Source organism: Cryptotermes secundus, unplaced genomic scaffold (assembly GCF_002891405.2).
Source record: "Cryptotermes secundus unplaced genomic scaffold, Csec_1.0 scaffold66, whole genome shotgun sequence".
NCBI classification, from domain to species: Eukaryota; Metazoa; Arthropoda; class Insecta; order Blattodea; family Kalotermitidae; genus Cryptotermes; species Cryptotermes secundus.
Genome location: NW_019731262.1, coordinates 1,144,113 through 1,169,407, shown reverse-complemented (window position 1 = coordinate 1,169,407; position 25,295 = coordinate 1,144,113). Strand labels below are relative to the sequence as shown.

Genomic DNA, 25,295 nt, shown 5'->3' with positions numbered 1-25,295 from the left:
TGTGCTTGACGAGTGTAAGTGTCCAATAAATCCGATTACCAATCTAAAACCTGCCTATAGTCACTCAGTCATCTGACTGTGTTTTTAATGGAATTTTTTGATCGAGTAGAGTTTTACTGAGAGTCCCATGGTGGTTGTGTTCCTTCATAGTACGGCGTTTGTGCTATGTTGGTCCTGTGGTGTTGTGTGCTTTGTCTGTGACAAAAATAAACCAACCCACCAGCCGATCAATGTGTTAGCAGAACCCGAATGTTCAACACATTCTCCACATATTGAGATCACTGAACGGAGCCTTGTGGATGTAGAGGGTAACTGGACTGTTTAAGACATCCCTTTCTCTGCCTACTGTTCTATTCCCCAACAGCCCCCTATGGCCTGTGTCCACCAGTTCAAAACGCATGTGGATAAAGAAGTTTATCACTGCCAAAATCCGTGTGAACAGAATTCTCGGACGATTGGGGGGGGGGGCAGCTGGAGGGAGAGAGAGAGAGATATGTTGGGCGGGTAGATCTGTGGGACTCCTTTCTGTGGCCTCAATATCATAATGATGATACCCGCCATTCGACATGGTCATGAGTCAGTTCCATCCACTACCGATTCTCACAACCTGTCTCTTTAAGTTAGATAAACACTCTCATTCTTGGTCTTCCTAGTAGATGGTTTCCATGTTATTTCGCCACCAAAATTGTGTATATACATTGTATCTCGTCTCTGCTGCCGTACCCCACTCCACTGTAACCTGCCAGGTGTCGCTGCTAACAGTGCGATATCTGTCCGATAGATGGCAGTAGATGCCGGATATGTTGTATTGTGGGGTAAGGGAGCAGCTTAGTGTATACAGTTACTGTGCTCCGTCTTTAGGAGACCTTCAGAGATACTCATTAAGAAACGCAATTATAAGCTAACACAAAGTCTGCTTAAAACGAACCAAAATTAGCCCAACATGCATACGGAGGCCACAGAATACGAGTATGTTGGGAAGAGGGGAAGGTCTTGCAACACCACACAGGAAATGCGAGGAATCCGCCCACATGTCTCTGCTAGAGCATCCGATCGGTCAAACCAGCGTGGATATTTCTGCCATATTTTTCTTTTTTAAATTCGCTTAGTGGGGGGTGGAGTCGAATTGGGTCCACTCGGCACTGCGGCCACTGATTGGCCTATTGTAGCCTGCTCCGGGTGATTATGATGATGGAGAATTTGGTGGAATGAAGATTGGCAGGGGAAACCGAAGTACTCGGAGAAAACGCGCCCCAGCGCCACTTTGTCCACCAAAAATCCCACTTGACCAGACCCAGGATCGAACCCGGACCGCCTCTCCCATCTTGACTCCCATTATCGAAGCAGAAGTCAGAAAACTGCAGCTACTTCGAGTGTAGGTTGAGTGGGAAAATTGTGTTTTTATGTTGGTACCATACGGAGAATTTCTGTCTTTAGTGTTGACTTTTATTCTGATGGAGTAATTTTTAATGCTTTTAATTTAATATTTGTCTTAACTCTCACAGATGGTTTATACTATGCTTGATTTACATGTATCTTGTTTTCATACTGGTGTCCGGAGATAACTCTATCAATTAAAATAGGTTATTAGTTCTTCCCAGAATTACTTCTTTGACTTATTCTGAATTCTTAGTATTTTACGCAGTTTCTGACTATTCTTTTCCCCCTTGAGAATCCGTGAGAGCCGTCGGCCCCGGGAGTCTGCGGGTGGGTTTCGGCGTAAACTGGCGGAACCTCGCCAAAGTCTGGACGGCCTAGCTAGCGCCAGGAAGCTTGCGTTGACGTAAATTGTAATTGATGTAAGGTGTAATCCCAGGAAGGTTCGAAAGAAGGACGGTGAATTGGAGCGAAAATTTATACTCGAAAGTTATTTCCTGAAACGTTAATCTGGAAATTTATTGAAAAGGAAATGGCAGGAGGCCAAATTGTGAATATGTAAGACACGTGAATTGAGACCTGTACAGGCATACGTTATTATGCAGTGCTCGTCTTTAGGTATATAAACAGATACATAATAATAAAATAGAGAATTTCTAATCGAAACTACTGCGTTCATCTTATACCATGAAGATTGAGGCAGCAAGTACCGTTGAAACGTTAGTATCCGTTTACTAGACTACCTACCTACTAAGCTGGTTTAACGGTAACTTCTAGACTCATTTTTAAGGTGCTTGATTCGAATTTTGGCGAGGATACCGGCTACTTTGAAATAACCTTTTCGTTTCCTCAGTGCCTCCAATAAGGTACCGGAATAAAATCGCGATTAGGTCACGTCCACTTCTTTTCAATTTGTTACTCACGAGTGGTTTTACCATTTGACACTATATAACTCTCAGTTACTATGTAAACAACAGTAACACAAAGGAAACTGAAACTGCAGACCACACAATCGCCCATATTTAACCCCGCCGTAGGGTCACATCTCACGAGACGCAGAGGTGGGAACTTTAAAACGAACCTCAGGCTTGAAGCGGTTAATGTCAGATTGATTCTGCTGTGAACATCGAAACACATGAAGCGGAACCCACAGGTTCCGAGCACGCGCCTGTTACAGCCAGTTCTCTTCAGATATATCGGGACGCCTGTAGTCCAGCGCGTTCTTGTCCCCTGTGTCGACTCCTAGCGCCACATCCAGGCCCCAAAGGTTGTTCCGTGTCCCAGTACAGCGATGTAGAAACGCTGCTTGAGCGTACATAAACCGCCTGTAAGATTTGTGGTCTTTTGGGACACCATGTAGTCACGTAGGCGGGTAACAATGTTGCGTTTCTCCACACTGTATTTGTGTGTTTCTTGTGATTCTCACAACAAACAGTTATTTCCCTAAACAGGAATAACCGGTTGGGCTTTGTAGTGGAGACGTAATGCGTTTCCTATGAGGTACGAACTGAATTTATATATACTGCATTCTGCTCACACAGTGTATTTATGTGTTCCGTATGGTTCTCACAGTAAACAGTGATTATTTCCCTAAACAGCATTAACCGGTTGGGCTTTGTAGCAGAGACGTAATGTGTTTCCTGTGAGTTACGAACTGAATTTATATATACTGCATTCTGTTCACACAGTGTATTTATGTGTTCCGTATGGTTCTCACAGTAAACAGTGATTATTTCCCTAAACAGCATTAACCGGTTGAGCTTTGTAGCGGAGACGTGATGTGTTTCCTGTTAGGTATGGACTGAATTCTTTTAGATTTGTATAAATTTATTGCATTAAGTGGGTTAAGTACGTGATGTGAAGGGGACTGTTAAGCACACTGGCTTTCACACATGTATTTCAAACTAGCAGTAGACCCCCGAAGCAAAATTAATGCTATGAAAACCACCAGTAATATTTTTATCATGTCAGCATGCGTAAGCGAACAAGATAATTTCTCTGCTGCATAATGGCAGCGAATAACTGATAATGAGGGCTAATAAACCCATTTTACTATTAGCTCTAAACAGATAATTCGATTGGCCTAATTCGCACCCATTTTATGGGGGTTCTTTTGTCCAGTGTATTGTCAGTATTGATTTGTTCTGCCCCCCCCCCCCCCCCTCGCGAAGGAAAACGTGATGGCCGTTTTTATTGTGAATTATTTTTAGACGCGCAATCATTTGTGATGTGAAATTATAGAGTACGGGCACTGTTACTTTAAAACGAAGGGGCTTCGGAGTAGGGTAAGGTTGGGTCGGTATGTCGCGGATGGAGAACAATCGTGATTCTTCTCAGCGACCGGCGTCCTGACACTGAGTCAATGAAACAGTAAAGTTTTGTCACAATTTAGAGGGGTTATAGACGGGGTTTTGGATTTATTGAGCACACATACACAACTCGGAACTACAAGTAATTACAGCGCCATCGCCAATCTGTACACTTTACAAATCACCACATCACGCGCTTAGTCCTATCCAGGCTGCTGTATCTTCACCAGCCTATCCTTGGTAACGGCTTCTAACAGTGGATTCTTCACCTTCCGCGCTTAAGTCTTCTCTGAATGGCTGCTCCCTTCTAACTGTCTGAAACAAGAATGACTGTGCTGGAGAGAGCCAGCAACAGTTTACCAGACAGATATGGTCGCCCCTGGAATTTGTCTGGAGGGACTGAGGAAAACAACGAAACATTTCGTCAGGGTAATTTGTGTCCCGGCCGGAATTCGAATTGGGTACCTTCCGAATACAATAAAAGCGGTACCCCGTAATCCATTGAAAGTCAACGACTATTCGGAGGAACATGTCGCCTCCATTTTCAGGGTAGAAGAATAAGCCAAGCAAGAAACTAGCATGAAGCAGGTAGGAAACAGAGCTCCGGAAAGTCTCTTGACTTTCAATGGACTCCGTTATATCCCAGAAGATAGAACTCATAACCACCGGTGTGAGACCCTCAGTTCCTACACAGCGCTATATCCAGGAAACAGAACTCTTCATAACCACCGCTGTGAGAACCTCAGATCCTACACAGCGCTATATCCCAGGAAACAGAACTCTTCATAACCACCGCTGTGAGAACCTCAGATCCTACACAGCGCTATATCCCAGGAAACAGAACTCTTCATAACCACCGCTGTGAGAACCTCAGATCCTACACAGCGCTGTATCCCAGAAAACAGAACTCTTCATAACCACCGCTGTGAGAACCTCAGGTCCTACACAGCGCTATATCCCAGAAAACAGAACTCCTCATAACCACCGCTGTGAGAACCTCAAATCCTACGTAACCAGGTATTTTAGTGATTTTCCTTGTTTACCCCAAATTAGGCCATGATCCGTTTCTTCCGCTTCCGTTGGCTTCATTATTCGTCGTGCCATCGTTCGACACTGTATATACTGAGCTACTGGCTGTTAAATAAATCATACATAGAAACAAATTAATTTGAACGGTGGCAAGCATTTCCCCGAATTTAATCTCGGAAAAGCAGCTAGATTGTATAAATTGTACAGATTCGTTGGCTTTTATATGAAATAGCCTGCTAGTCCCGTCGTTACGGTTGCAGTGTGAGCTGGTGTTAGGCTGGCCATCTGCCCATCATGCCAGCGTGTTCACTTGCTTGCTGATTTTATAATTGCATGTAGAGATTAGAAGCAATCTCTGTCAAAATGAATGTTAGATAAAGAGGGGAGTGTGTACGATCATCCGTATTGTAGGCCTTGTAATCCTGTATAAGTTCACCGACGTTTCGGGGGAGCTCGCCTTCGCCTTCACTGTGGTATAATAAACCAGCGAGAAGCAGGCGGCAATCCCTTCGACGATGAAAACAGAGGCAGTATGTTCCTCCGAAGCATGTTCGTTCCAGACTGTACGGCGTTACAATCCACAATCTTCATAGTCCCCGGTATTAGAATCTCATCATACATAAAAATGGCTGTGCCCCATGAAGTTCTTTAACCTGATTGGTTGAATTCCTTGGAAGGGACAACTTCGTAGGTCTAAGCTTGGATTGGAGGATAATAATAAATGTAAATTTATCCCTGTGGTTAACTAATTAAGCACTACGCCATGAAGGCGTATGGGGGAGTGGATGTATATACCCACATTTTCTTGACCTCGGCACTAGATGGAGGTGAGTGGTTAGCTTTACGCCCCTGCCGATTTACCCCCGGGAAAGAACCCCCGGTACCCATTGTACCCATTGAGTGGACCCGAGAACCGGCCTAGACGTGGAGAAGAAAAAATTCTTGACCCTACCAAGACTTGAACTCCGACCCCTCGGTCTTCCAGCCCGTAGCCAGTCGCTGCATCGACTACACTATCCCGGCTCCTGGATAATATTAAAATGGGTCAGAAATAGGTTTGTGGTCTAGATTCGTGTGGCTCAGTATGTACCAGTGACGGATTCTTTTCACATAGTAATGAACATCGGGGCTCAATGAAATGTGGATAATTATTTCAGTAGCTTAGAAACTGTTAGCTTCTCTAGAAGGGCTCGGCTCCATTGAGTTAGTTGACTGAATGTCATCAGAGAACAGAACACACAACTCTAGGCGGTAGACAGGAGGATGGTATTAGGAAGGATCTGCAAGAAGTGCGGTAGAAGGGGCTGGGTTCCATTCATTTTATTCAGGATCTGAACCAGTGGCGGGATTTTGTGAATACGACGGCGAATTTCTGGATTCCATAAAAGGCTGGCTACCCTTTAACTAGGTGAGAGACTACCAGCTTGTGAAAGATGGAGTCAATTTGCATGTCGTGTCAGGTCCTGGTTTTGAGACATGAGACAAATAATGTTTTGAGATGAACCTCAGCGCCTTCAAAACATACATTTTATGAGTTTGTCCACTGGTGAAATGGTGACAGCGTGATAAGTCTGAAAGTGCGGAAATGAATTGGAGTAAATAAATAAATGTGGGGAAAAAACGGACATTGTGTAAGGAGAAATCGATTATATGATTGATGGGTTTCATAGCATGGTCGGTAGATAACAGCACAACAATTTATATACCAGTGATGACAGGCGACAGGAGTGTGTTCCTCACGGCCCGTTGGATCCCACCCTGGCACGTTGCCTGACAGTTCACTTGTTGGTAAATGTGAACGATTACGTTTTGTTTTATTTTTTTAGTTTTCTCCTGCCTATCTGACTTGTCATGGCTATACTCACACAAGGCCCTGTTTCACTTGGCACGGATGAATATCGGTACTAGGCACCGAACCAGTTGACGTTGAATTATATTCGGATGTGCTCTGTTCGAATCTCGGCCAGATAACGGGTCCATCCTGAGATTTTCCGTCGTTTTCGTTAGTACTTCCCAAGAAAATTCCGGGGTAGTACCTCGTTTACATCACTTCATTCTTTCAGATCCCTTTCAATTTCTTGAGTTATTTCATAACTGACTGCATACAGTGTAGATGTTGACAGTGTCGTTAAACAACTCGCAAGAATCCAAATGATGCATGACATAGTTGTGTCCGCGTTTCTATTTTCGGACTGCCTGCTGCTGTTATGATTCTCATTGTAGTTCCGAAAAACATCACGGGGATGGGATTGTTTAATTTGAAAGCTTTATAAATGGAATTGTCACCAGTTCAAATATTTTTCCCTTTAACTCGCTTATCAAACAGCGTAATTCTGACGCCACGTATAATTATTTCATTTCAAAAAGCTCTCCATTTCACTGTTTCTGTCTCATATGCACAGCCACATCTATTCATAATACTTCCGCCTGTTCCGAAATGGAATGTCAGTAACACTTATTGAAAGAACGGTCAAGTATATCATACAGGGTACCTCACAGGAAACACATTACGTCTCCTCTACAATAAAGCCCAACCGGTTAATGCTGTTTAGGGAAATAATCGTTGTTTATTGTGAGAATCACACGGAACACATAAATACTCTGTGTGGGCAGAATGCAGTATATATAAATTCAGTTCGTACCTCACAGGAAACACATTACGTCTCCGCTACAAAGCCCAACCGGTTAATTCTGTTTAGGTAAATAATATCTGTTTATTGTGAGAATCACACGGAAAACATAAATATTCTGTGTTAGCAGAGTGGAGAGTTCTTTTATGTTCAAGCAGGTGGTATGGATAGTTACCGCTGTGCTTTAAAGAGTTAATTTACTGTCATATGTTCATGTGACATACAACAGCTGACAAATGGGCACATTTTAATAGCGTTTTGTACGGAGTGTTTTTTTGTAATGGATCGGTGTTGAGTGGGGTGAATTGAATCCGATCCGACCAGTGGGTCCCACGTGTATATAAAGAAACCATTAACATGTTAATATTAGTAATTGAAATGAACGGGCTATATACAGTCTTCCCAGTTAGTTAATAAAATTGTAATTGCCAACCGAGCAGTAGATTATTCACACGTGTTGGTAGCACTGCTCTCATCTGTTTTCTTCCAAGATTTTTATTTTTATTTTTGTGGTACCGTTTGGATTGAAAATTCTTTCGTTTGTAATGCCTAAATTAAGACTGAATGGAGCTGTGCCTACTCCCCCCGCATGCCTTCATGACGTGGTTCTTAATTAATTAAGCCCTGAGAGAATTTTGAGATCTGGGATTGTCACAGCATGAGTTTGAAGATCACTTGCCTTCTGAGATGAGACCATGTAGTTATAAAAAACAGGCTGTGAAGGCCCATAGGGTTGTGAGACGTTGAGGGTCCCACATTATCTAGATTCTAGACAATTGGCCCAAAGATGGCGGTAAGGTTGTCAGCCTTACGCACCGGCCGCTTTTTACTCCCCAGGAAAATTGTGTAATTAATTCCTGGTACTCGTTTCTGTTAGAGGCTGAGGGAACCCCAGGGCCATTGTGCGGCTGGACGGATTAGGTCAATTGAAAAAATCCAATGACTTCATCGGGACTTGAACCCGCGACCTTTCGGCTTGTACCATATTGCCTCATAGTAGGAATGTTTCAGATGATCCTGCTGCTTCCATCTTAACCGTACAAAATTGAGGCAGGAAAATGCTTCGAATTTGAATAACTTGGAAAATTTTCAGAGCAAAGTAACGGGCGTACAAGGAAGATTTTTCGGAGAATAATTCATGTCGATGTTTCTACACACTTCAGAGTTGTTGGAGCACCCAAATGACGTCAAAAGGAAGATTTCTCTGGAAGTGACCAACCATGCAGAGGAGTTCTGTGATTGTCAGACCGTCCTTTTGGTGTCGGTGTTGATCATGAGCTCCAAATACCTTTTCGTCTCTCGTATTTTGTCAGTGGCGTTTCAGTGTTATCGAATTTTTTCTGTCGTAGCACATAGAAGTCTTTTTTTTTTTCTTTTTTCAAAGAGGCCATTTGGTGCTGAACAAATGTTTGTTTGTTGTTCTGCTGTTCACATGCAGTTTATATGTTGCTGCATGCCTGAGGGTCTAAAAATGGTACCACTTTATACCAATAATTTACATTTATCTAATTTTTAAAAGAGGTTTCGGGATAACTCAGATCTGTATGTCTACGGGCTGTACGGCCCGGGTTTAATTCCCGGAATGCAAGATTTTCCTCATTTCCACAGCGTCCAGCCCGACTCTGGCGCCCAACCAACCTCCTGTTCAGTGGGTGGGTTGGGGGGAACGATTTCCACGGGGGTAGAGCCACAGGGTCGTGGGGTAAATCTCCTTATACCGAGGTCAAAAATGGTGGAGCTATACCTCTACTTCCCCACATGTCTTCATGGCGTAGTGCTTAATTAATTAAGGGCAGGGACAACTTTACATTTAAAACTGTTTCAACCCCTGAAACTTTTGTTCACTTAAGCGAAAGTATTAAAACATTAACTGTAATTTTATGCGTTCCCTATGGGAGTGGAACGTCGTCCTTCACCCTACTGGAGAAACAGTCGAAACCTATGTTTTGTGGAATGCGATGCTTTGTAGTCTGGTAGATGTTACCGACGTTTCGGAGCAACTGACACTGCGCATGTTCAGAGTCGAAAATAGGTTGAAACCATTGAAACAAGCTGGACGGAGGAGGGAGGGAAATTCGATTCATGCAACGAAAATGTTATATCAGTTTTGTTCGAGTTGTTATTTCAACTTTCAGTGGGTAAGTCAAGGTTTCACGTTGATATTCTCATATTCTAGTCTTATAGCGTATGTAACCGTGTATTCTGGTAGGTGCTTGTCGATACTTCGAAAGAACCTCCCGGTGTTACCTTCAGATTAGAAGGCATTTTTAATTTTATTCTCTGAAGATGGAGGCACTGTGTTCCTCCGAAATTTTTGCAGTTGCCCTTACGCTGTCATACCTCAGAAGACCACAGTCTCTGTGAGATTACAGTACATAATTTATGGGCTTAATTATTCGATTTTAGATAATTCATGATAAATTGTTCCAAATTCAATTTGCACACTGATCCCTGTCTTGTGGAGTTGGGTTAGAGACTAGAGATCACGCATATTCATCAGTATCTGAAAGTAATTTTATATTATTATATGGATTTAGGATATAATGTGGTTGAATATATCGCAGTGGCGTTATCGTGGGGTGCTTGGTCGTTGGATTTAATTATATATAAATCCTGCCACTTTACATTACTCTAACATCCTTATACAGGGTGTATCATTTAAAACGCAACGCAGATTACGGCAGTATACGGAGGCTTACGAGTGATACCAGTTGGGTTAGTGTTTCTTCAGCGCTGTGGAACGCATCGCCTGTCTGAACTATTCGACGTTGCTAATGCTGCCTGTCGTAACCACTTTCTGTACACCGAAATTTTGCAACTAGTCTCTGTATTATCCAATTCAGCACCACTAAATGTGTCACGATTAGCTGCAGATGGTTTCTGTGCGAACGAAGGTTCGAGAATTAACGCACGTTCTGCCCGTGAATACAACTTGCTTACAACTAGTGACATCAGCAGCCTAGCAACAAGGAGAGGGGCTGATAGCGTCTGATTTCATTTCTCTGCCGCAGTACGTGTGATTCGGTTTCAAACGATACGTTCCATTGATGGACGTAGAATGTGACGTGGTTCCGTGTCTTGAAGTCGTGTTACCATACGGTGCAACTCAAAACTCGAATGTCGGATATCATGTTTTAATGCTACCCCCTTTGCTGGGTCGGAAGTCTTCAGCAGTCCTCGGTAAAATAGTAATTATTATTATTATTATTATTATTATTATTATTCCTATTCCTGTTGCTTCCAGTTCTAGCATAGGGCATCCGTGAAACGCTTCTTTTCACTTTAGTTTTTTTGATCTTTGACAGTTGGTAGGACTCCTTTGAAGGGGGGTCAGCCCGTCGCAAGGCCGATACCTAGCATAAACACAGACATCGATGCCTTGTGTGGGATTCGAGCCCACGATCCCAGTGTTCGAGCGGGCGAAGGCATGTGCTTTAGATCGTGCGGCCACTGTGATCGGCAAAATAGTAATTAGCCTTACTTTTAGGGGAGGCCGCGCCATAGCTCAACGGTTAGTCGCTGGCTTCCCACCGCGGCGGCCCGGGTTCGATCCCGGGTTTGGTCAAGTGGGAGTTGTGGTGGACAAAGTGGCGCTGGGGCAGGTTTTCTCCGCGTACTTCGGTTTCCCCTGCCAATCTTCATTCCACCAATTGCTCCACAATCACTCTCACCTATCATCTGGGGCTAGTACAATAGGCCAGAAGTGGCCGCAGTACAAGGAACTTAGACCCATCCCACTAGCAATAAAAAGTACTTTTAGGGGCACGCTGTAGCGTAGTTGGTTGAAACACTCCTCCAGGCCAGAAGGTCGCGAGTTCGATTCCCGATGAAGTAATTGGATTTTTTAATTGGATTAAATCTTCTATCCGCACTATGTCCCTGGGATCGGCTCAGCCTCTAACAGAAAGTGAGTACCAGGAATATTCCTGGGGGTAAAAGGGAGGCCGGCCGGCATGTAAGGCTGACAACCTCTTTGAGCCGATTATCTAGAAAATGTGGGAGCCTCGACGGCCTGCTACAGGGATATCTTTATTTTTTGTACCTTATTTTAAATATTTTTAAAATTTTTGTTTGTTTAATACTGTTTCAATTGAGGTAGATTTATTGATTTTATAATAAGAACAGTAGAATTATAGTGTTATGGGAATTATTATACTGAAAAAGAAAAACGGGCGTGAACCTCGAGCATCAGGAACGTAATCCTCTTATAATGAACTCGACTTAGGCCAGTATCGGGATCGCATTGAGCCGCATGTCCAGGGTCCGAGTATATTTTGCGAGGCGGCCATGTTCAGTTCTGAATCAATCCAGAATATCCCATGGTTTGTAGGCTGTCGTCCGACAGGTTTGACAAGCTCGTACGTTGGTTAACACTATTGCTTGCTGTTCCAACTCAGGAATTGGAATGTCAACAATATCAGTGCTGTTGAAGATTTACATTTTTTTAAATGTTGCACCGGCATGACTTCCTGTGGCACAACCTCAATACTGAGTTTCGTGAATGCCAAAAAAGCTCATTCAGTATTTACAGGGTGCAGTCAGGGGGTACAAAGGCACTTGCTCTTTCTGTGTGTAACCTCTGGGGAGGGGGGGGAGCAATTTTTCTTCCTTCAGTCACCGGAGACTTCAGTTTGTGTTGAACGAGGGCCGTACGCCCGGACAGACTAGAATGTACTTCCCAGGTGTTCAGAATAGTCTTCATAAATAGTTGTGCATTGTTTTAAAATACCGCAATATATATTTTTATAATCTAATAAAATGCTCTCAAAGCGACGAATGTTATCAGCATTTGTAAGAACTTTTCCAATTCAAGTTTCTTACCTACTTTTAAATAACTCGTGAAGCAGGGATGGGAATTACTTTTCAGGACTACGAGGAAAAATCAGTAAATAGGTCACAGATGGAAGTGAAACAGCTTTAATGGACGCAGTAGGTTTTCTGTTTGTATCACTAGGTAGCAGCACAGTCCAGCTTCATGACAGATCCGCATGCACATGCTTTCAGTAGTCAAAATGGCGACCGTGCTTGAAAAGTGTATTGCCGAAGAGGGGCGTTCTGTTGTGCGTTTTTTTTTTGTGGGCAAAATGACTCATTGCGGAGATCGTAATTAAATGTTTCCTGTTTTTGTTGAAAAGTGTCGCGTAAAGCGGATCGTCCTTGGTTGCAAATGTTTCGCTCATTACGAAGAGCTTGAAACGGAGGTGCGGAAGTGGCTGAGAAACCGTCAAAAGACTTCTGTGTTGCGGGTTTCGACGCACTGGTAAAGCGATGGGACAAGTGTATCGGTATTGGTGAACGATACGTCATATGCTTTACGCTTTATATCCATTTGTGATATATTTACCGACTCTCCACGTAGGTAGGTACCGTAGTTCAGAAGAAAACCCCGAGGCCTGACCAACACACATTAAAAAAGGGAAATCTTCACAGTGCAGTCCCGTGTATTCGTTACTACGTCTATCGTTGTTGGGGTTGGTAGTTATGGCGTCTTAAAGCAATGGAAACGTCTGAAAACGAAGGGTCCTGAAACTGTATAAGCGGCATCTACCCTACCCCCATTTCCAGCCCTACTCTGAAGATGTCTTTAAAGGACAGACGAAACATGTAGGGTGAAGAGATTTTTGGACCTGAAGTGTATGAGGGGGGAGCTTGAGGTTCTCGCATCAGTGACTGTCATCTGAAATGTGATTCTGTGTAGTCCATATAAGTTAACCGACGTTTCGGAGGAACATTATGCCTTTGTGTTCAGGATGAAAAATAATCCAAGCATCCAGCCTCTCATATGGCTTACTCTTGGACCCTGAAGATGGAGCCAACACGTTCCTCTGAATTTCTGTGAACTTATACCAGATCACACGGCGTCACATGCATGGTCATAGGACTCTTCGTGTAATGCCTCAGTATATGAGGTTGAATGTGTAATTCGTTTTACGATGAAACGTCAGGATCAGTACCAAGTCCAGTCTACAGATAGCAATGGTATCGTTAAGAAGTTCTAGTTTTGAGGTAAATTTGGTGAATGTTCTTCAGTGTTTGTCAGTCTGCAGGTACCAGAGTTCGTGACTGATGTGGCAACTCTGATGCCTGCTACAGCCTAACCGTTCTTTATGATGGAATATGTAAATAAAAATTTAAAAAAATGTCAATTTACGCTATATAGGTGGCCTAAACAGCACCTGTATCCAGGGCTTGACACGTCAAGTTGTCATGGAAACCAGGTTCAGGTGTTAATGGAACTCGCGCAGCAAGTTCATCGGAAGTGTTTGACAGCTCTCGCGTCTGTCTCCACAGGTAGCCCTTTCACGGCCCTTTGAAATGAGGATTTCACTGAAAGTATACGCTGTGAACCTGGACATTTATGGGAAAACAGCCTGATAGAGTAAGCACAATAATAGGTCGAGCTAACCCTACCTTTACAACGATCGGTACAAGTAATTCCGAATAAGATGCTGTAATAGAGGTTTAAACACTGACGTGTATATGCCATCTTCTGGTCCTGCCTTGAAGTAATGGGATAGCAAGTTCTTTGACCAACTAGGCTAGTGTAGCAGTAATCCTCTACGTTTGTATTCGGGAGGTGCTATACTGGAATCCTAAACGGGACATCGACTGTTCTGACGAAGTGTTATTAGTTTTCCTCAGCCCCTTTGGACAAATGCCGGACTTACTATCGAAGACCGTCTCCTTCTAAACCCTTTCAAATTCATCCTTCATCCTAGCATTCAGCTTTATATGGTCAGAGATACTGACAGCGTCGTAAAATAAGCATTTGTTTTTCCTCGGAACGGCTTTAACCACTTTGCACTTTGCTGCACGGTGTCGTGACACAAGACTACGTCTCTGGTTTCTGTTTTCTTATGCCCTTGCGCCCTTCTAAACCTTTTACTTCATGATGCATTGCGTGCATACTTCGAAGGAAAGGAGAAGCTGGGGTCTTCGTCCTGAAATTGAGTTTATAATTCACCAACGAACCGGCCCACATAAAGTCCACAAATGAACGTATAAAACTTGCAGAAACTAACACCTTAACTTTTGTTCAAGTTACTTCCTCGTTTCTTATTCCGAAAGGAATTATTATAAATGGTCTCTCCCACTGAATGAGGAGCAGCCTAAACCGGGGCTGTCTCAGAACTTGGTGCTGAGGAGAATATTCGCACCTAGGAATGAGGAGCTTCATAGTTTCTTCTCTTCAGATATTTTAAGAGGGGGGGGGATCGTATGGCACTTGCGGAAGAGTAGAGAAATGCATGCAAAATTTTGATAGGAAACCTTGAGTGAGAAGGCCCACAGGAAGACCTACAGCTATAGGTCGCAGGATAATATTAAAATAGTTCTTAAAGTAATAGATTGGTTAAAGATATGAGCCTGAATTTTATTTTTTTTTTATTTTTATTTTTTATATTTATTCTGGTCTGGAAAACCGAAAATAACTGCCGTGGGGATTCGATGCGCTGACCACGCGACACTCTTTATTCGCTAAAGTTGGCACTAAACTCGCCGACAAATGGCGGTCGCTCGGTCGGTATAGTCCGCTTGCGGACTAGAGCCACGGAGTTTTCATATTTATTTAATATACGAGTATGTAATATATAATAACGCGTGTTATGACTTTTTTCTTTTTCAGATGGTTATCACCATCCAAGACGATCTCACGGTGGTGCCAGGCTGCGACACCTAAGACATCTCGTGGACAGATCAGGAAGTCATAGCGCCTACGGGAACCTCGAGGTGGATGCTTTGGAGTCGCAGCCCAAAACTACGGTAAGATCTTATTTTGTGTGTGTAATGTCGCTGTGCTTGTAGGAACCATTCTGCGTCATGCCACGCGAAACACAAAATTACTCTGTATGGGGAAAATATAGTTTTTTGTGTTAACAGCGAATGGTTCGCGTGAGTGCGTACTGTGATATGTAGACCCGTTGCCAAATAACAGCTGTGTAAACAGGCGACAGTACAACAGCCACTGCTGGGGAAGAACTGTGTGAACACGTTATTTCCCTGGCAACGAGAGAAGACGCAATAATGGAAGAGACGTTTTCTGTGCGCTCCGTGACGAGGATATATAACGAGGACCAGCTGCCAATACAAGACAGCCCCCGTGTGGAGGCGGGGTCGAATTCCTCCACCGTGAACCTGCGAGTCGTAGGAGGCAACGAAAAAGGAAGTCTGAAATCTGAAACAGTAAAATATGGTCGCTAGTACAAAGGGACTCGGACCCGAGAAAGACTGCGCTGGTAAAGGGCCTCGACACCCAGACTGACTGACCGTCAATTGCAATGTGCCTTTGACTTTGATTACAAGACAGCAAGAAGAGTATGAAGCTGGTGGAAGATGGCCGCCAGTCTGCGAGTACTTGAGCCCGGGACCAAGCAGCACAGTGAAGACCGCGACTGAGAACACTAGCCCGTGTGTGATATTTATCTGTAAAGTGTAGTCACGAGTTGTTTTAAAGAGTGCAATAAATTCGAATGCCAGTACAAACCCCGTCTCTAGTCACACTCTATCGCGTGACAGTATTTATATTTCCTGTGTCAATACATGTTTCGACCTGTGGCAGTCATCTTCAGATGAAGTCTGTAATAACCCTCTGATTCTGGCAGGGAAATATCTTGATCGGCAATGTGTATAGTTCATACTTCTGTTGGCAAACTCAATCATAAATTTGTGTGGAACATTTAGGTACCATTTCTGTTTTCATGGCATTCCTCAGTCCATCAGAATAACTGCTGGAATAAAATCACGACCTGTTCCTTCTAGATCTTTTTAGAGTCATCATTCATTCCATTTGACGCCATGTAGACTAGCTACTGACGGAGTCGTAAAATAAACCACGAAAATAATGTTTGCTTTTGAGTGAACCGCCGAAGTTATTTGTGCAGATAGGAATTGGAAGTGCCTAACGGCAAATATTTTAGTCAAATGTGTATTACTACAGATGAAATTCAGAATGTCGTTTCTTTCCACTCATGTTTTGGACACTAACAGCAAATATTAATGTTTGAAGACTGAAGTTCCCGTCGGTAATGTTTAAAATGTCCAGTGCCTACCTCACAGGAAACACATTACGTCTCCATAACAAAGCCCAACCGGTTAATGCTGTTTAGGGAAACAATCGTTGTTTATTCTGAGAATCGTACGGAACACATAAATACACTGTGTGGGCAGAATGCAGTATATATAAATTCAGTTCGCACCTCACAGGAAACACATTACGTCTCCTCTACAAAACCCAACCGGTTAATGCTGTTTAGGGAAATAATCGCTGTTTATTGTGAGAATCATACAGAACATAAATACACTGTGTGGTCAGCATGCAGAGTTTTTTAATCTTAGATAGAGCTATCATGTATATAGTTACCTTTATGCTTAAAAGTGTTAAAAATGTTAGTATTGGCAGTGTTAAAGGCCACGTGAATACTGGCTTATTTAACATTCTTTTAATCTCCCCCTTTTTACATTGACGTAACGTTATCCACATTTGATATATTCCGTAGTGGATATGAAAGTTATTCTCTCACGCAATTGTACTTTTTGTACTCTACGACTTTATTACAAGCGAATGTCATATGTTAAATATTGAATCGGCTGCCTGTCGTGTACCGTTCGTCATTTGTATGCATGGGCTGTTTCCACCAATTTAACAAACAGTATCGCCTTTTTTTTTGTCATCCACTGTAATACTACATCATGTTTTATATTTGGGCGGAGGGGGGGGGGGATTTTGGTTTCGTTCTTTGTGCGAACACGTGGATCGGTTATGCATGTACAAGGACAATGTATCCTTGTACAACATACAAAATTGATCATCAGTGTATACTGTGCTGGAAGGCTTGTCGTCAGGCAGTGATGCAGATCTTTACATATCATTTTTTCCTGTGGCGCTACAGCCCCAATTTGGGTCTAGGCCTACCTCCATGAAACTCTCCGTTTCACTTCGGTTTACTAGATCTTACACATTCGGTAGGACTCCTTGGGCGAGTGATCACTCGTCGCAAGGCCTCTACGTGTAGACAAACACAGAAAAACGCACACAAACATCCATGCCCTGAATGGGATTCGAACCCACGATCCCGGCTTCCGAGCGAGCGAAGACAGTGCATGCCTTAGACCGCTCGGCTACCGTGACCGGCTTCACATATCATTACTAGATACGCTGTGGTAACCAGGATAGCTCAGTTGGTTTAGGGACGGGCAACGAGCTGGACTGCCGGGGTTCATTTCCCGGCAGGGGCAAGAGTTTGTCTGTACTCCACAAGGAGTCCAAACCGCTTCTGGGGCCCAGCTAACCAGTGGATGGAGCTCTTTCCTCGGGTGTAAAGTGGCCGGGGCGTGAATCTGACCACTCACCTCCATCTAGTGCCTAGGTCAAGAATGGTGGAGCTATACCTCCACTCCCCCATAAATCTTTGTGGCGTGGTGCTTAATTAATTAAGCACAGGGACAACTTTACAATGGGAAAGACGGTAACAAACCGAAGTTCGATTCAGGAGGAAATTAAGAGGAGACTGAATTTGGGTTAATGCCTACTACCATTCAGTCCAGAACCTTTCGTCTTCTCGTCTGTCGTCTAAAAACATAAAAATTATAATATACAGAACTATAATTTTGCCTTTGTTTTTGTATGGGTGTGAAACTTTGTGTGTGAAGTTATGGGAGGAGCGTAGATTGCCTGCTATTTACTGCCTTCACCTTGCCCCATGTGTTAAACGGTTACCAATTAACGAAACAGGCGAACATAATGACCTATTAAAAAACCGGCTCTAGTCGCCAGGCACCCAAGGACGAACAACCTACATAGCATCGAAGAAGGGATGTTTTTGGAGGAGGAGTACTCATCGCCTGTGATATAACTGCGTGTAGTCCGTTGAAAATCAACCGAACATCGTCGAATAAGCCGAGCAAAATATTTTTCCCTGTGGCGCTATAGCCCCAATTTGGGCCTAGGCCTACGTCCATGAAACTCTCCGTTTCACTTCGGTTTAATAGATCTTACACATTCGGTAGGACTCTTGGGCGAGTGATCAGCTCGTCGCAAGGCCTCTACCAAGCCGAGCAAGATACCAGTGTGAAAACAGGTGACAAGTTTCTCCCTGATATCTTTCTCGGCTTATTCAACACTAAAGATGAAGGCGATATGTTTCTCCGAAACGTCAGTTGACTTTCAACGGACTATACGGCGTTATATCCATGAAGGAAGAACTACTTCAGAACTACCGGTGTGAGAACCTTAATTCCCACTTATTGGATGCAGATTCGTGTAGAATTTGTAATCAGTAAGAATGCAAATGAACATAGTGCCTTTTTGCACCAAACGCCCCGGCTCTCAGTCTGTTTTAATCTGTCAACAAATGGACCGAAGGCATTCCGACATGTGTTGATGGTGATTCGTTTAACTGCACGCCGCGCCTACACATGGAATAGTTCTCGCATAAATTGTGTGAATCAGACCTGAGTACAGCGCGGTTAGTTGGGGATTGTGCGACGTGTACGTAATTTCATTGTAATTCGCGTTCATGGTGAAGTTGAAAAAGACCCAATACAATGGAAGAATCTGTCTGCAAAGTTGTGTATTTGTGTGATATGAACCCAAATTAAATTTATATGGCAGTATACACATTGATGTCAAATCTTATTGAAATTCACTGGGTATTTTGGAAGGTAACATTCTAAACCTCCCTCCCCACCCAACCACCCACCCCCATTCCATAAATGTTCATTTTATCCTCTGTGCACAAAGATCACAGAGAAATCTACTATGACATGGTAAACAGAATTGAACAGAGGAACTCTAAGCTTTTGTTGTAGCGATGGTGAATATTCGTGATTAATAGAAACGAACGATAATAGCAACGCGACAGAAACCAATAGCCGGTGTCAACGTAGCCACCAGTACAACCTTCGCCATCTGTTAACGAAAAGTGTAACAATTATGCCGAGCTACCATTTCGGTTCGATTCGATTTGTATCGACTCTTGTGTCCAATTTTATGATTTGTGGGAAGGCGAGGGATGGAATGTAACAATTATGAACTCGAGGGGAGATACACGCCCATACGCACCGACAGTTATTAAATTAAATTGGTCAGACTGACGTTGCATATTATGTTGGATGTCACCATGTTAGAACTGGAATTTTTAGGTGGATCGAATTATTAACGAATTGTACAACCTGTTTGGTTCTCATTTTGGTTGTAACCAAACTTTGGCGCTCTTCCAAATTTGCTGCGATATAGTGACGTAAGATAAAGTTGACCCTGTCCTTAAACTAATTAAGCACTACGCCATGAAGACATATGGGGGGAGTGGCTGTATAGATTCACGTATTCTTGACTTAGACACTAGTTGGAGGTGAGTGGTCAGCTTCTCTCCCCGGCTGTGTTACCCCAGGGGAAAGATCCCTACGTACCCTGCCGGGATTCGAACCCTGGGCTTTCAGCCCTTTGCCATGCCTAGTGTGCTGTCCCGGCTTGTAAACAGTACAAATTGTGGCGCTCCTGCATAAGATACGAGATTTTACGGTCTTCTGTGATGTGACGCCGTGTAGTTAGGAGAAGAATGCGACTTCACACCCTAAAAAACTGCTGTTTGTGCTATATATATATTTTTTTCTTCCCCTCCCTCCCACTTTGGAGTGTAGGGCTAATTTGTCAATTTCATTGATCGTTTTACGTGCTATATATAGCAGGTATATAAATATTTTGAGCCTTGGATAATTTTGAACGTCATGTTGTGGTCTTGTGGGTTATGAGACCGTTTCGAAGAATGCCGACATTTTGGAGGAACGTGCCTCCATCTTCAGGGTAAGCCAAGTACAGAAAATGATGTCTTATACGAAGGTCTTGAACCAGATTTCCTGCCTCAGATGTTGGCTTTTGATCTCTGAAAGTCTTCAGAGCATAAAAAGATGCACTTGTTGTGTATTTGTATTGCTAAATCCCTGTATATTTCCTATTTGTGGAAGTAACTTTCTTTCCTTTCGTCGTGAACACGTGCATGATTGGTTTGTTGTGGGATTGTGACGCCTGGTGTTCGTCGCTTGGGCGTTTCTTTGTGCTGTCTTGATCAACTCCTGCAGCTCCAACCCCTCGACGCATTGACAGTTTTGTTCCAAGTCTCCCCCCAACGCCTCAACCTCCCTTGTGTATTTCTAAGAGTTGCAGTGGATTCAGCTGTAATGAGAACTTCAATAATGAATGCTGTGCGGTATTTCGTCCCCTGTCGCGGGAACCCGCGTCGTGTCTTCAGAAACAGGGGTGCGAAGCTTGAACATCGTGGCGCTAGTTGCGTTTAGGCGTGTTCGCAATGAAAAATTGCAAAAAGAACGCACCAGACTGTTCGCCTGTCCACATGGAACAAATCGAGAACCACTGAACAGATTTCCATGAAATTTGTGACTGAAGGCTTCAACGAAAATTGATGAAATTTGGGAGTTTTCACGGCAGTGAGTATGAACATACCTGTCTTCTAGTACATCACTCCGTTTATAGTGTGGTAGAGAGTAATCAGCGTTTCGAAGGAACCTGATGCCTCCACCTTTATGGTACATCAGTGCACTGAAGATGAAAGCAGTATGTTCCATCAAAACTTCAAACTTCAATCAAACTATATATACACTGTTATGTCCCACAAGACATATTATTCCAACTCTGTTTAAGCCTCCAGTAGTTTGGCTTTAATTTAAAAATAACTGTTAAAAAATTTATTTCACGTGACTATGAGGAACTAGTGTGGGGGATATGATGCCGTATAATCTATTGGGTTCGATCGCAATTACCCCAAATTCATTAATCATCCTATCATCAAGGTTATATAGTCTTGATGCTGATGTCGTTAAGTAACAAATTTAAAAAAATTGTCTGCTAGAAATTTACCAATGCTTAGAAGGGATGCACCGCTTGCATCTTCAGGATTGACAAGTGAGCCACATGCAGCTCACACTGTGCACTGCTTGGCTTACTCTTCAAACTAAGGATGAAAGGCTGTGCGTTCCTCCTAAACACTGGTACCTCTACTGTGCTACGTGGCATCACATTCCAGAAGATAAGGCTCTTCAGCAATACATATCATGCCCAACGCTTTCTTCCAAATTACCTCGCAATAAAATGCAGTGCTTAAAAAAGTGACCGAGTGCTTAAATACAACTGATGGAATGCATTCAACACTGCAGCTGTTTTTGTGTGAGAAGCTTAGTAATATTGTGCGACTTTTTGATCACTCAGTATATAACTTATAACTTCCTTATCTGATAACAGTTCATGTCATGTAGCAGCACACAAGGGAGAATAGAAGTGTTTACAATGTTTTGGTAAGAAAACCTGAAGGAATATGACTGCTATGAAGACATAGGTGTAGATGAGAGGAAAATATTGCAATGGATCTTAAGAACGAGAGGGGGAGGATTTGGATGGATTCATCTGACCAAGGATAGGGACCATTGGTGGGCACATGTGAACGTGGCAAATACATCTTCAGGTTAAATGCAATTTTAAAAATTGTTTAGGTGACTCAGCAGGTTTTGAATCCTCAAGAAGATCTCAGCTCCATGGAGCTCGTTAATTAGTTCTCTTTGTCGTTTTATTGCTAATATTCAAACGAGTTGGAAATGGAAGAAGTTTGATACCCCTGATGTAGAGTTTTGCCCACAAGCAATATGCAAACAGCAGAGCCAGGGCAAACATACAAGTCTCTGTTATAGCTGTTCAGTTTAATTTTAGAGTGGTGAGCTCCACAAGGCTCATGCTTCCTCTGTTGTCATGAGAAATTTAATTTGTGTGAAACACTGTTATTGCATTCCTTAGGCCCATTTCTGAGCCTGTATTAAATGCCCATAGTCATCAGTTCCATGAACTAAATTATTTGAGAACAAACAGGACATTTCCTGCAAATGCAGTGATATTCAAAACACACAAAGTCGCAACCAACCCTCTTGCATGCTAATCCACGACAGGTGAAAAATGAAGGCCAATGAATGGGAAGATCTTAAAATTTGTTTGCTCATATTCTTTCATCACACACACACACACACATACGCATAAGCACAGAGGCGTTGAACAGTAAATTATATTTTATATACCCATTATGAAAGGGTAGTAGTTTATGGGTTCTGTTTGTCATGTGCAATTAGAGTGACATGGGTAAGTGTCCGTTCTCTTGTGGAGAAATGTCTGACAAGTAGAATTTTTTTATCTACCTGGAGAATTGAGCCTACATATTTTCATGTGAGCTCTCCAGTTTACTGTGTCCATCAGTGCCAGTTTTGGTGAAAGCAGGTTTGAAGTTAGGGAAATCAGCTGTAGTTTATAAATGTAATTAAGGGGGGGAAACTTTCTGTAATCTCTCACACTTGCAAGTAAGGCAAACCGGTCAAAGTGTGTGCAGATATTGCAACACAGTGCAGAGACTCAGAGAGGGGTGATTATCTCATTTGCACCCAAAAGTGTAGGCAGAGCATTTTAACTCGTACACAGTTACCAGTTTGCTCTGCATGTGAAGCAGTGTTCAGATTGGAAAGAATGTTCTAAAAACTGCTGAATTCAATAGTTTGTTATCTTCACCATCAAATGTGAAGGGGGGGGGGGATTGGATGGGATGTGAACATAGCACATATGGCATAGCTGCAAGATACATAGTGTTTTAGTTGGCATAACATGAAATGAATAGACCACTTGGGAGACATGGGCATAGATAGAATTATATTGTCACGTGTTGGGTGTTGTTGCATGACTTCCAAGACCGGTTCTGGATTGGATGATTGGATTTATTGACATCTTATACGAGTGCATTCAGCTCGGGAATATAGGCAGTACAACACTATCGTTGATCTACACACTTTACAATTCACTGTTACACACACTAGGGTTCCCAGCCTTCACTAGCTGTGTCCTGGCAACGCATATATCACAGTCACTCAGTGTAACTTCGAATCACACATGAAGTCTTCTTTTGACAACCTGACTCCTTCCTTGTCGTTTTTCTGCATCTGCCAATTCTGAAGACTTGACTCATTTCAGTTCCAAGCTAATATCCCGGCAGGCTGACATCCCGAAACTCGACTGTTCACTTAACTTTATGCAGCTGAACATTTCTTTATGACTACTTTGCACGGACCATGCTAAAACACAGCCTCTCTGTTGTTGAGAAGGCTTGTTTACTGACCCGTTGCCTAGCAATGTGCATACATGTCACATTATTAAAGTGGAACCTAAAGAAATTCTGTGTGAAGTTATGAACTTCTCTGATGATAGGATCCAGTGCTGTGTTCTTATGAACGTTATAAAGAAACTTCAGATTTTGCCTTTCTGTGTGACTGTCAGTTTCTGAAAAAGATTGCTGTTGCATGGAGTTAGTGATAAAATATCTATGTATGTTTTCAGGTTGCCTTGTTGGGGACTGTTCAGGTTTTTGTCTTATATGCTGTGACACAATGTAGTTTGTAGGCAGATAACTGTTTCAGGAAACTGTCAAAGTTTTACCTGCAGGGTCATCTGAATTAAAATATCTCTTTTTTAGTTACGGCTTTCTTATTTGCAAGTTTAAAAGTTTTTTTTTTAATGTGGGTATCAAACACAAGTAGAATATCAAGTGTTATCATTAAGAATTAATGTGTTAACTCACTGCTCGGTTCTTGCTTGTTGCAGCAACTCACAAACACAGAAAAACGATTGATAGTACAAGACAACCACAAGCCCGTGTTCACTAACTGCTCCCAGTATGCCCCAACAGTGAAGGAAGAGGAACCATCAGATACATATGTCTTTACGGTTAAAGCTGTCGACAAGGATCCCCCAGAAGCTGGAGGTACCATCACATACACATTTGTGTCAGCACCTGGAGAAAGACTGAAATTTTCCATTGATCCTGAGTCGGGAGTAATCAAGACTAGACATGTAAGTGCCTCTCAGTTTGTGATATTAAATGAATCATTGCAGCAGCCACTCCTGTTAACTTCTTTTCCTTTTCCATTACCTGTACAGTTATGTTGGTAGTTGTCCTTAACTGGGTTTCTGGCACTGATTTACTCTCCTAGACCTTACACAAGACTACAAGAATATGTTGTTCATTGGGTTTATTTAAGTTACAGTACCATGATATGTTAATATTATTTTGTCTGTGATGAGAGAAACGTAGGTGATGAGCCGAAAAATGTGTCTGGGAAGTAAAACTGTAGTCCATTGAAGGTCAACTGACATTTTGGAGGAACATGGAGTCTGTAGATGGGACAGTGTAGCTCATACACACTTCCCTTGTCAGGTCACCAAATTTGTCCTCTCTGGGCACTCATCAGCACTAAACCTTTCCTTTCTGTTCCAGCCTCCTCTATTTCTTCTGCTCTTTTTACCTTCTATCACATGCCTGTGACCCATGGCATCTCTCCCATTCTCCGGGGCCAACACTAGTTTTCTATGTCTTGTCTCCTTTTGGTTTTTTCTCTCTTCTGTGAGTGTGCAAGTGGGAGTTGTCCTGGGATTCTGCCCTGTTTTCCTATATAAACCCGAACTTTCAGCAAGCATATTACTTTGCTTTGCTACTTACTTCACTTGGCCTATTCATCGACCCTGAAGTTGGAGGCCACATGTGTGTTGGTTGACTTTCAGCAGAGTACACACTGTTATATCCCAGAAGACAGAACTCTTCTTAATCATTGCTGTGAGAACATTGAATCATACATGAGACTGTGTTCTTTGTGTGAATTTGTGGTGAACTGTACATGTACCCATATCCATTGAAGTAAGTATTGCCTATGTGTTTACATCAGACCGTTATAAACTGAATGCACAGTGGATTTAATCAGTTCCACTGAGATAAAGATTGTAGGGAGTGTATGGATTATAATGGGTCTTTACTTACAGTATATCTCAATCTACCTCATTGCAACAGTAACCACTGTTCGACTTCTTCCCTCATCCTCGTGTACAATGCAGATAAAAAGGGGCCTGAATACACATTCTGCA

The 25,295-nt window shown here is 42.8% G+C and overlaps 1 protein-coding gene across 2 annotated transcripts in view; it reads left to right on the top strand.

Annotated features, from left to right (window-relative positions):
• The window catches only part of LOC111866683 (DE-cadherin), a 349,973-nt gene that overhangs the window by 289,206 nt on the left and 35,472 nt on the right, over positions 1 to 25,295 (top strand). For both annotated transcript variants that reach the window (XM_023855868.2, XM_023855867.2), the window contains exons 2-3: positions 14,970 to 15,106; positions 23,982 to 24,230. In XM_023855868.2, coding sequence (XP_023711636.1) covers positions 14,970 to 15,106; positions 23,982 to 24,230 — 386 coding nt within the window. The remainder of the gene's footprint in view (positions 1 to 14,969; positions 15,107 to 23,981; positions 24,231 to 25,295) is intronic.